At 42.4% G+C, this 13635-nt stretch overlaps 1 protein-coding gene across 1 annotated transcript; it reads left to right on the top strand.

Annotated features, from left to right (window-relative positions):
* Positions 1-984: 984 nt before the first annotated feature.
* baalcb (BAALC binder of MAP3K1 and KLF4 b) lies at positions 985-12982 on the top strand. Its single transcript, XM_090183083.1, has 5 exons — positions 985-1198; positions 1861-2511; positions 2907-3116; positions 4393-4586; positions 12640-12982. The coding sequence occupies exons 3-5, from the start codon at positions 2930-2932 to the stop codon at positions 12820-12822; spliced, it is 564 nt and encodes a 187-aa protein (XP_090039209.1). The 5' UTR covers positions 985-1198; positions 1861-2511; positions 2907-2929; the 3' UTR covers positions 12823-12982.
* The last annotated feature ends 653 nt before the right edge of the window (positions 12983-13635 follow it).

Below are 13635 nucleotides of genomic sequence, written 5' to 3'. Positions count from 1 at the left end.
TATAATGTATAGTATAATGTATAATATATCATGTATAGTATAATGTATAGTATAATGTATAATATATAATGTATAGTATAATGTATAATATATCATGTATAGTATAATGTATAATATATCATGTATAGTATAATGTATAATATATCATGTATAGTATAATGTATAGTATAATGTATAATATATAATGTATAGTATAATGTATAGTATAATGTATAATATATAATGTATAGTATAATGTATAGTATAATGTATAGTATAATGTCAAATAAAATCTATAAATGGATAACAAAGGACATGCAGCACCACACTCTTAGAAAAAAAACAGCTCCAAAATAGTTATTCAGCTGTCCTCATAGGAGAACCCTTTTTGGTTCCAGGGAGAACCCTTTTTGGTTCCAGAGAGAACCCTTTTTGGTTCTGTGGAAAGAGTCCTACATGGAACCAAAAAGGGTTCTCCCTGGGACTAACAAGGGTTATTCAAAGGGTTTTCCTATGGGGACAGCCGAAGAACCCCTTTTTTTTCTGTGTAGGAGAACAAGGACCATAATGGGAGCTTCCCAAACGGCAGGTCCTATGGGCCTCATCAACAGTAGTGCACTATTTAGGGAATGGGGTGCCATTTGGGATGTAACATCATCTCTTTAGCATTACACAATACATCTGACTCATACTTAGATGCCTCACAGTGAGCAGAGAGTAGGTGTGTCAGGGATGTTACATCCAGCATCATGACGTGCTTTTACTTTAGTTGATTTCCAATGTACTCTGAGTTTCAAAGAGCAATTAATTACAATGGAATTACCTGTAATGCACATTGTAAATGTAATCCAGTGTGATGCTTTAATCAAGAGAAGAAGGTCTAATAAATGACATTTTTTTTTTTTTCACTATAGCCCCATTACGGAGAATATGTGAGACACGAATCAAGAGACTGCAGATGACGTGGCATTTCTGCTATCAATGTTCAAATTGGCTACAAGCACTAATATGCGCGCATAGGGCAGGCTCGTTCACGCTTGCGAGCGCCAGCCCCCGCGCACGTAACACACACACACACACACACGGTGAAGGGGGAGTGTCGTTATTGGCCCAGTGGTTCTACTGGCTCTGGTGGAAGGCTACTCGCTCTGAAAGGAGGGATGCGAGGAGGAGAGGAGGTCAGGCGGAAAAAGAGGAACCCGGTGGATGTCCGTGGATAGTAAGTAAATGAATGCAAGCGAAAGACTATTGTTATTGCTTTTTATATCAGGTGAACACACGAAAAGGGTAACCTTTCTTACAGCTGAATATTAGCCATTCACGTTCATATATTTTTTTTTTCTTCCGTCGCATCTGTCTAATTTTCTATTGAAACGTCATTGATTTATTGTGATGTTATTATGGCCCACAACGACATAGATGTGGTGCTCTGTGTTGTCGTACTGTTATTACAGGCGTGTGCCAATACATCGCTAATGCATACAGTATTTCGATACATTGGTAAAAACAATATATATATATATATATATGTATGTATATATATATATATATATATATATATATGTATATGTGTATATATATATATGTATATATATATATATATATTATATGACATTTCAGTTGGTTATGATGTCAGTGTGATTTCAAAATCCCAAACAGTAATTTTCATTTTGCACAAAAAAACGTCAAAAAAAACCAAGCCAAATATTAGACACGGAAACAATCAATTAAGATGACTGTCACCCTACTTGCTGTGTCAGATAGGCTTGAGGCATTTCATTTAAATCATAAAACAGCAGCTAATAACACAACAAGATGTAACTTTCTTATGCACAACAAATGACATGCACAGTTGACATGCTTTCTCCATCCTTTCCCTAGGCAAAACCCCTCAGGCTCCCTTCCCTGACAGACTGATATGTCATTGGACCAATGGGGTGTTGATGATGCAGGCGCAGAGGTTGGCCAGGTGAGATGTAAGACACGCCCACTGCGTGTCCTACTTCACCTGCAGAGGAACAGGAATCTGTAGAAAAAAAGACCCCAGCAATTCTGCTGAAACAAATCAACTGAAGTGATTTTTAAGAAAATGGCGGAAAATCGAACAAATGGGTACTGGTAGTGAAATGCCACTACAAACCACCTCAGCCTTCTCCTTGAGAGAGGATTGCATCTCCTGCTGATTTCTGGACATCTGGCGGATTCTTTTCTTAGATCTCGTGCATTTGGTACATTGCAATCAACCCCAGGCATCCTGCTGGCCCACCAACCCATTAGACCAAGAGGACAAACTTGGTCTCCTGCTGATTCACCAACCCATTAGACCAAGTAGACATCCCGATCTCCTGTTGACTCACCAACCCATTAGACCAAAGGTCAGAGGTCAACATCAGAGTTAACATAGGGTTACAACATCCGGGCTTACGAGTCCCAGCAAGGGCTATCTCTTCAAGAGAGTGGGATTCCAAATCACCTCTGAAACACAGAATCCACAGCTCTGATCCCTCCCTTCTCTGCGCCCGCTGAGAGGAGGTACCTGTCTGTCTCTTCATTTTCCTGTCTCTGTCTGAGAGCAGGTACCTGTCTGTCTTTTCATTTTCCTGTATCTGTCTGAGAGGAGGTACCTGTCTGTCTCTTCATTTTCCTGTCTCTGTCTGAGAGGAGGTACCTGTCTGTCTCTTCATTTTCCTGTCTCTGTCTGAGAGGAGGTACCTGTCTGTCTCTTCATTTTCCTGTATCTGTCTGAGAGGAGGTACCTGTCTGTCTCTTCATTTTCCTGTCTCTGTCTGAGAGGAGGTACCTGTCTGTCTCTTCATTTTCCTGTATCTGTCTGAGAGGACCCAAGAGCCAGAGTCCCGCCGTTTGGGTTTCTCCCTCCTCTTTCTCTGTCTGAGGAGAACCTGGTCTGTCCCTCTCTCCCTGCTAAGTAGGGGGAACTATAGGAGGCACCATGGGGTGTGGTGGCAGCAGGACTGATGTTCTGGAGCCCAGGTACCTGGAGAGCTGGACCAAGGAAACAGAATCTACCTGGCTGACCAGTACAGACACAGACATCCCACTCTCCTCCATACAGAGTATGGATATCCCTTCTGAGAACTCATCTGAAAGCTTCGTCTCTGAGAAAACCATCACACCTGGTAAGAGAACCTACCTGGTTCGGCTTTAGGCTGCACCTGAAACGCCATTTTATTTGCTATATAGACCTCTGGTCCAAAGTATTGCACTATGTACAGTAGGGCACACGTGTCAAACTCATTCCACAGAGGGCCGAGTGTCTGCAGGTTTTCACTCCTCACTTAAGGTCACTGATTAGTAAGGAACTCTCCTCACCTGGTTGTCTAGGTCACTGATTATTAAGGAACTCCCCTCACCTGGTTGTCTAGGTCACTGATTATTAAGGAACTCCCCTCACCTGGTTGTCTAGGTCACTGGTTATTACGGAACTCTCCTCACCTGGTTGTCTAGGTCACTGATTATTAAGGAACTCCCCTCACCTGGTTGTCTAGGTCACTAATTATTAAGTTAATCCCCTCACCTGGTTGTCTAGGTCACCGATTATTACGGAACTCCCCTCACCTGGTTGTCTAGGTCACTGATTATTACGTTAATCCCTACACCTGGTTGTCTAGGTCACTGATTATTCAGGAAATCACCTCACCTGGTTGTCTAGGTCACTGATTATTAAGTTAATCCCCACACCTGGTTGTCTAGGTCACTGATTATTCAGGAAATTCCCTCACCTGGTTGTCTAGGTCACTGATTATTAAATTAATCCCCTCACCTGGTTGTCTAGGTCACTGATTATTAAGGAAATCCCCTCACCTGGTTGTCTAGGTCTTAATTGAAAGGGAAAATCCTAAATTCCACAGACACTAGGCCTTCTGTGGAATGTGTTTGAAGCCAGCAAAGGTTGAAAACATTGCCAAAAGGCCTGTAGTTGCCATGGAAATAGTAAGTATTTTAGTGGTCACTAAGGGAGATCCATTATCATCCATTATCATGTGTAACAAGAAAACAATGTTTAGGCTGCATGACTCATTCACTTAGTGCAGATGTGACAAACCTATGCATCGAGCAGTGGTGTTTCAACCAGCTCTCACAGTCTCACATCAGAATTAGACGTTCATCCATGTTTCTCAAACGTCAAATTTAGAAGTTGTTCGAAAAGGTCAAATTCTTATTTACAATGGCGGCCAACTCCGCCCAAACCCAGACGACACTGGGCCAATTGTGCACCGCCCTACGGGACTCCCAAACATGGCCAGTTGTGATACAGCATGGATTTGAACCAGGGTGTCTGTAGTGATGCCTCTAGCATTGAGATGCAGTGCCTATGACCGCAGTGCAACTTGGGAGCCCACTGCACAAGAGACTGGTCGATAAAGGGGGACATTAAAAGGTGTTTTCTTCTAGATGCAGATTTCTTTGAAGACGGCTTGCCTGCCCCAGCCCAGGCCTATCTACAGGTGTGCTCTGACATGTCTGAAGCAGGACTGAACAATGTAAAGCTGAGTGCCCACCCTGCAATACTGCCCTCCCACAACCAGGCGCTTCAACCCTCACCTGTTACAGTACAGAGAAGAAGCGTCCTACGCACTGAGGAAATAGTAAGTCAACTCTATCACTGAGGGAATAGTAAGTCAACTCTATCACTGAGGGAATAGTAAGTCAACTCTATCACTGAGGAAATAGTAAGTCAACTCTATCACTGAGGGAATAGTAAGTCAACTCTATCACTGAGGGAATAGTAAGTCAACTCTATCACTGAGGGAATAGTAAGTCAACTCTATCACTGAGGGAATAGTAAGTCAACTCTATCACTGAGGGAATAGTAAGTCAACTCTATCACTGAGGGAATAGTAAGTCAACTCTATCACTGGGGGAATAGTAAGTCAACTCTATCACTGAGGGAATAGTAAGTCAACTCTATCACTGAGGGAATAGTAAGCCAACTCTATCACTGAGGGAATAGTAAGTCAACTCTATCACTGGGGGAATAGTAAGTCAACTCTATCACTGGGGGAATAGTAAGTCAACTCTATCACTGAGGGAATAGTAAGTCAACTCTATCACTGAGGGAATAGTAAGTCAACTCTATCACTGAGGGAATAGTAAGCCAACTCTATCACTGAGGGAATAGTAAGTCAACTCTATCACTGAGGGAATAGTAAGTCAACTCTCACTGAGGGAATAGTAAGTCAACTCTATCACTGAGGGAATAGTAAGTCAACTCTATCACTGAGGGAATAGTAAGTCAACTCTATCACTGAGGGAATAGTAAGTCAACTCTATCTGAGGGAATAGTAAGTCAACTCTATCACTGAGGGAATAGTAAGTCAACTCTATCACTGAGGGAATAGTAAGTCAACTCTATCACTGGGGGAATAGTAAGTCAACTCTATCACTGAGGGAATAGTAAGTCAACTCTATCACTGAGGGAATAGTAAGTCAACTCTCACTGAGGGAATAGTAAGTCAACTCTATCACTGAGGGAATAGTAAGTCAACTCTATCACTGAGGGAATAGTAAGTCAACTCTATCACTGGGGGAATAGTAAGTCAACTCTATCACTGGGGGAATAGTAAGTCAACTCTATCAGTGAGGGAATAGTAAGTCAACTCTATCACTGGGGGAATAGTAAGTCAACTCTATCACTGAGGGAATAGTAAGTCAACTTTATCACTGGGGGAATAGTAAGTCAACTCTATCACTGAGGAAATAGTAAGTCAACTCTATCACTGGGGGAATAGTAAGTCAACTCTATCACTGAGGGAATAGTAAGTCAACTCTATCACTGAGGAAATAGTAAGTCAACTCTATCACTGGGGAAATAGTAAGTCAACTCTATCACTGAGGGAATAGTAAGTCAACTCTATCACTGAGGGAATAGTAAGCCAACTCTCACTGAGGGAATAGTAAGTCAACTCTATCACTGAGGGAATAGTAAGTCAACTCTATCACTGGGGAAATAGTAAGTCAACTCTATCACTGAGGGAATAGTAAGTCAACTCTATCACTGGGGAAATAGTAAGTCAACTCTATCACTGAGGGAATAGTAAGTCAACTCTATCACTGAGGGAATAGTAAGTCAACTCTCACTGAGGGAATAGTAAGTCAACTCTATCACTGAGGGAATAGTAAGTCAACTCTCACTGAGGGAATAGTAAGTCAACTCTATCACTGAGGGAATAGTAAGTCAACTCTATCACTGGGGAAATAGTAAGTCAACTCTATCACTGAGGGAATAGTAAGTCAACTCTATCACTGGGGAAATAGTAAGTCAACTCTATCACTGAGGGAATAGTAAGTCAACTCTATCACTGAGGGAATAGTAAGTCAACTCTCACTGAGGGAATAGTAAGTCAACTCTATCACTGAGGGAATAGTAAGTCAACTCTATCACTGAGGGAATAGTAAGTCAACTCTCACTGAGGGAATAGCAAGTCAACTCTATCACTGGGGGAATAGTAAGTCAACTCTATCACTGAGGGAATAGTAAGTCAACTCTATCACTGAGGGAATAGTAAGTCAACTCTATCACTGGGGGAATAGTAAGTCAACTCTATCACTGAGGGAATAGTAAGTCAACTCTATCACTGGGGGAATAGTAAGTCAACTTTATCACTGGGGGAATAGTAAGTCAACTCTATCACTGAGGGAATAGTAAGTCAACTCTATCACTGAGGGAATAGTAAGTCAACTTTATCACTGGGGGAATAGTAAGTCAACTTTATCACTGAGGGAATAGTAAGTCAACTTTATCACTGAGGAAACAGTAAGTTAATGGTTAAATTTTAAAAGTATTTTCCTCGATTCTCTCTCATCTCCTTCTCAAAATGGGAACCTGTAAGAGCATTGGAGGAGAAGGTCCTTGTTCAAAATACACTCTTCTCGTCCCTCCTTGAGGAGGTTGAGGATGAGATTCATTGAAAAAATACTTTTTAGATTTACCCACAATGTATTAAAGCATTCTTGTTTCGGTAACACTTCAAGTTTACCTACATAGTCGATTTATAACACATTCATAACCCGTACATACCACATTCATAACCCGTACATACCACATCCATAACCCGTACATACCACATCCATAACCCGTACATACCACATCCATAACCCGTACATACCACATCCATAACCCGTACATACCACATTCATAACCCGTACATACCACATCCATAACCCGTACATACCACATCCATAACCCGTACATAACACATTCATAACCCGTACATACCACATCCATAACCCGTACATACCACATCCATAACCCGTACATACCACATCCATAACCCGTACATACCACATCCATAACCCGTACATAACACATTCATAACCCGTACATACCACATCCATAACCTGTACATACCACATCCATAACCCGTACATACCACATTCATAACCCGTACATACCACATTCATAACCCGTACATACCACATCCATAAGCAATATATTGTATATCTTTTTTCCAATACCACAAATTATTATGTTTGCTTATCTAAACTGTTTTTGTCCCTATAATGGTGACTAACCATTCTCTCTTTAGTAACAATTGAAGAGTACCAACATAACACAACACATTCATACGACACACAGTACCAGTCAAAAGTTTGGACACGCCTACTCATTCAAGGGCTTTTATTTATTTTTACTATTTTCTACATTGTATAATAATAGTGAAGACATCAAAACTATGAAATAACACATATGGAACCATGTAGTAACCAAAAAAGTCTTAAAGTGCTGAGCACTTGTTGTCTGCTTTTCCTTTACTCTGCGGTCCAACTCATCAATCAATCAAATTTATTTTATATAGCCCTTCGTACATCAGCTGATATCTCAAAGTGCTGTACAGAAACCCAGCCTAAAACCCCAAACAGCAAGCAATGCAGGTGAAGAAGCACGGTGGCTAGGAAAAACTCCCTAGAAAGGCCAAAACCTAGGAAGAAACCTAGAGAGGAACCAGGCTATGTGGGGTGGCCAGTCCTCTTCTGGCTGTGCCGGGTGGAGATTATAACAAAACATGGTCAAGATGTTCAAATGTTCATAAATGACCAGCATGGTCGAATAATAATAAGGCAGAATAGTTGAAACTGGAGCAGCAACACAGTCAGGTGGACTGGGGACATCAAGGAGTCATCATGTCAGGTATTCCTGGGGCATGGTCCTAGGGCTCAGGTCCTCCGAGAGAGAGAAAGAAAGAGAGAATTAGAGAGAGCATATGTGGGATGGCCAGTCCTCTTCTGGCTGTGCCGGGTGGAGATTATAACAGAACATGGCCAAGATGTTCAAATGTTCATAAATGATCAGCATGGTCGAATAATAATAAGGCAGAACAGTTGAAACTGGAGCAGCAGCACAGCCAGGTGGACTGGGGACAGCAAGGAGTCATCATGTCAGGTAGTCCTGGGGCATGGTCCTAGGGCTCAGGTCCTCCGAGAGAGAGAAAGAGAGAAGGAGAGAATTAGAGAACGCACACTTAGATTCACACAGGACACCGAATAGGACAGAAGAAGTACTCCAGATATAACAAACTGACCCTAGCCCCCCGACACATAAACTACTGCAGCATAAATACTGGAGGCTGAGACAGGAGGGGTCAGGAGACACTGTGGCCCACTCCGAGGACACCCCCGGACAGGGCCAAACAGGAAGGATATAACCCCACCCACTTTGCCAAAGCACAGCCCCCACACCACTAGAGGGATATCTTCAACCACCAACATACCATCCTGAGACAAGGCTGAGTATAGCCCACAAAGACCTCCGCCACGGCACAACTTAAGGGGGGGGGGGGGGGGCGCCAACCCAGACAGGATGACCACATCAGTGACTCAACCCACTCAGGTGACGCACCCCCTCCAGGGACGGCATGAGAGAGCCCCAGTAAAGCCAGTGACTCAGCCCCTGTAATAGGGTTAGAGGCAGAGAATCCCAGTGGAAAGAGGGGAACCGGCCAGGCAGAGACAGCAAGGGTGGTTCGTTGCTCCAGAGCCTTTCCGTTCACCCTCCCACTCCTGGGCCAGACTACACTCAATCATATGACCCACTGAAGAGATGAGTCTTCAATAGAGACTTAAAGGTTGAGACCGAGTTTGCGTCTCTGACATGGGTAGGCAGATCGTTCCATAAAAATGGAGCTCTATAGGAGAAAGCCCTGCCTCCAGCTGTTTGCTTAAAAATTCTAGGGACAATTAGGAGGCCTGCGTCTTGTGACCGTAGCGTACGTGTAGGTATGTACGGCAGGACCAAATCAGAGAGATAGATAGGAGCAAGCCCATGTAATGCTTTGTAGGTTAGCAGTAAAACCTTGAAATCAGCCCTTGCTTTGACAGGAAGCCAGTGTAGAGAGGCTAGCACTGGAGTAATATGATCAAATTTTTTGGTTCTAGTCAGGATTCTAGCAGCCGTATTTAGCACTAACTGAAGTTTATTTAGTGCTTTATCCGGGTAGCCGGAAAGTAGAGCATTGCAGTAGTCTAACCTGGAAGTGACAAAAGCATGGATTAATTTTTCTGCATCATTTTTGGACAGAAAGTTCCTGATTTTTGCAATGTTACGTAGATGGAAAAAAGCTGTCCTTGAAATGGTCTTGATATGTTCTTCAAAAGAGAGATCAGGGTCCAGAGTAACGCCGAGGTCCTTCACAGTTTTATTTGAGACGACTGTACAACCATTAAGATTAATTGTCAGATTCAACAGAAGATCTCTTTGTTTCTTGGGACCTAGAACAAGCATCTCTGTTTTTTCCGAGTTTAAAAGTAGAAAGTTTGCAGCCATCCACTTCCTTATGTCTGAAACACATTCTTCTAGCAAGGGCAATTTTGGGGCTTCACCATGTTTAATTGAAATGTACAGCTGTGTGTCATCCGCATAGCAGTGAAAGTTAACATTATGTTTTCGAATAACATCCCCAAGAGGTAAAATATATAGTGAAAACAATAGTGGTCCTAAAACGGAACCTTGAGGAACACCGAAATGTACAGTTGATTTGTCAGAGGACAGACCATTCACAGAGACAAACTGATATCTTTCCGACAGATAAGATCTAAACCAGGCCAGAACTTGTCCGTGTAGACCAATTTGGGTTTCCAATCTCTCCAAAAGAATGTGGTGATCGATGGTATCAAAAGCAGCACTAAGGTCTAGGAGCACGAGGACAGATGCAGAGCCTCGGTCCGATGCCATTAAAATGTCATTTACCACCTTCACAAGTGCCGTCTCAGTGCTATGATGGGGTCTAAAACCAGACTGAAGCATTTCGTATACATTGTTTGTCTTCAGGAAGGCAGTGAGTTGTTGCGCAACAGCGTTTTCTAAAATTTTTGAGAGGAATGGAAGATTCGATATAGGCCGATAGTTTTTTATATTTTCAGGGTCAAGGTTTGGCTTTTTCAAGAGAGGCTTTATTACTGCCACTTTTAGTGAGTTTGGTACACATCCGGTGGATAGAGAGCCGTTTATTATGTTCAACATAGGAGGGCCAAGCACAGGAAGCAGCTCTTTCAGTAGTTTAGTTGGAATAGGGTCCAGTATGCAGCTTGAAGGTTTAGAGGCCATGATTATTTTCATCATTGTGTCAAGAGATATAGTACTAAAACACTTGAGTGTCTCTCTTGATCCTAGGTCCTGGCAGAGTTGTGCAGACTCAGGACAACTGAGCTTTGAAGGAATACGCAGATTTAAGGAAGAGTCCGTAATTTGCTTTCTAATAATCATAATCTTTTCCTCAAAGAAGTTCAAGAATTTATCACTGCTAAAGTGAAAGTCATCCTCTCTTGGGGAATGCTGCTTTTTAGTTAGCTTTGCGACAGTATCAAAAAGGAATTTCGGATTGTTCTTATTTTCCTCAATTAAGTTAGAAAAATAGGATGATCGAGCAGCAGTAAGGGCTCTTCGGTACTGCACAGTACTGTCTTTCCAAGCTAGTCGGAAGACTTCCAGTTTGGTGTGTCGCCATTTCCGTTCCAATTTTCTGGAAGCTTGCTTCAGAGCTCGGGTATTTTCTGTGTACCAGGGAGCTAGTTTCTTATGAGAAATGTTTTTAGTTTTTAGGGGTGCAACTGCATCTAGGGTATTGCGCAAGGTTAAGTTGAGTTCCTCAGTTAGGTGGTTAACTGATTTTTGTCCTCTGGCGTCCTTGGGTAGACAGAGGGAATCTGGAAGGACATCAAGGAATCTTTGTGTTGTCTGTGAATTTATAGCACGACTTTTGATGATCCTTGGTTGGGGTCTGAGCAGATTATTTGTTGCAATTGCAAACGTAATAAAATGGTGGTCCGATAGTCCAGGATTATGAGGAAAAACATTAAGATCCACAACATTTATTCCATGGGACAAAACTAGGTCCAGCGTATGACTGTGACAGTGAGTGGGTCCAGAGACATGTTGGACAAAACCCACTGAGTCGATGATGGCTCCGAAAGCCTTTTGGAGTGGGTCTGTGGACTTTTCCATGTGAATATTAAAGTCACCAAAGATTAGAATATTATCCCAAACCATCTCATTTGGGTTGATGTCCGGTGATTGTGGAGATCAGGTAATCTGATGCATCATTCCAGCACTCTCCTTCTTGGTCAAATAGTCCTTACACAGCCTGGAGGTGTGTTGGGTCATTGTCCTGTTGAAAAACAAATGATAATCCCACTAAGCGCAAACCAGATGGGATGGCGTATTGCTGCAGAATGCTGTGGTAGCCATGTTGGTTAAGTGTGCCTTGAATTCTAAATAAATCACTGACAATGTCACCAGCAAATCACCCCACACCATCACACCTCCTCCTCCATGCTTCACAGTGGCAACCACACATGCGGTGATAATCCGTTCACCTACTCTGCATCTCACAAAGACATGGCATTTGGAACCAAAAATCGCACATTTGGACTCATCAGACCAAAGGACAGTTGATGTTGAGATGTGTCTGTTACTTGAACTATGTGAAGCATTTATTTCAGATGCAATCTGAGGTGCAGGTAACTCTAATGAACTTATCCTCTGCAGCAGAGGTAACTCTGGGTCTTCCTTTCCTGTGGCGGTCCTCATGAGAGCCATGTTCATCATAGCGCTTGATGGTTTTTGCGACTGCACTTGAAGAAACGTTCAAAGTTCTTGACATTTTCCGGATTCACTGACCATCATGTCTTAAAGTAATAATGGACTGTCGTTTCTCTTTGCTTATTTGAGCTGTTCTTGCCATAATATGGACTTGGTCTTTTACCAAATAGGGCTATCTTCTGTATACCAACTCTACCTTGTCACAACACAACTGATTGGCTCAAGCACATTAAGGGTGAAATAAATTCCACAAATACATTTTTAACAAGGCACACCTGTTAATTGAAATGCATTCCAGGTGACTACCTCATGAAGCTGGTTGAGAGAATGCCAAGAGTGTGCAAAGCTGCCGTCAAGGCAAAGGGTGGCCACTTTGAAGAATATATAAAATATATATTGATTTGTTTAACACTTTTTTGGTTACTACATGATTCCATATGTGTTATTTAATAGTTTTGACATCTTCACTACTATTGTACAATGTAGAAAATAGTAAAAAATTAAGAAAATCCGTTGAAAGAGTTGGTTTCCAAACTATCGACTGGTAGTGTATATACCACATATATACCACATTTATAAAGAGTTACCCTTGTTTCCCCCCACAGACGAAATGGCAAGACAACAGGATGTCCACGAAGCAGGTAACCATCACAGTGACACAGAGCATCAGACACGTGGACAAGAGTGGGAAAATTAAGGAGAAGTCCCTCACCACCTTCGAGGTCATGAAGCCTATGGAGGGCCTGAAGGACGTGGCTGAAGGACGTAGTAGGAACATTAGGGAATAACACTGTGATACACCGAGGTCTGAGGGGGTAACAGGGGACAAAGCTAATGACAGAGTGTGGTTTGGAAAATCAATGGCAGAACGTGGTTTGGAAAGACAATGATAGAACGTGGTTTGGAAAATCAATGGCAGAACGTGGTTTGGAAAGACAATGACAGAATGTGGTTTGGAAAGACAATGACAGAATGTGGTTTGGAAAGACAATGGCAGAACGTGGTATGGAAAGACAATGACAGAACGTGGTTTGGAAAGACAATGGCAGAACGTGGTTTGGAAAGACAATGGCAGAACGTGGTATGGAAAGACAATGACAGAACGTGGTTTGGAAAATCAATGGCAGAACGTGGTTTGGAAAGACAATGACAAGAGTGTGGTTTGGAAAGACAATGGCAGAACGTGGTTTGGAAAGACAATGGCAGAACGTGGTTTGGAAAGACAATGAACGCTGTGAGAAAGAATGTATTGCTGAATGGACTTTCCTTTGAGGGGGAGAGAAACAATGATACCAAAATGCGGTTTGAGGTTCATAAAAATGAAAAAAAAGATAACGATTTGATTATAGAGATAGAGGGTTTGAATCCGTGGCACAATTGGTCCGCTATCTCTACCTGGGACCAGACCTGATAAACGAGATACCTCTACGGGCCTGACACCAAATGCTGTCAGGATGAGAGAGTTTGTGACTTTGTCTAACGAAGATGAATGCTTTTTATAGGCTGGGCTTGGGACCAAGATGTAAAAAAAAATAAAATAAAAAAAAGCATAAGTACAACTTTGACCTGGTAGGAACTGAACTGCACTGCACTGCACTGCA

This window comes from Oncorhynchus mykiss, chromosome 8 (assembly GCF_057628025.1).
Source record: "Oncorhynchus mykiss isolate SJ-2025 chromosome 8, ASM5762802v1, whole genome shotgun sequence".
Taxonomy (NCBI): Eukaryota; Metazoa; Chordata; class Actinopteri; order Salmoniformes; family Salmonidae; genus Oncorhynchus; species Oncorhynchus mykiss.
This window is presented reverse-complemented; position numbering and strand designations above follow the sequence as displayed.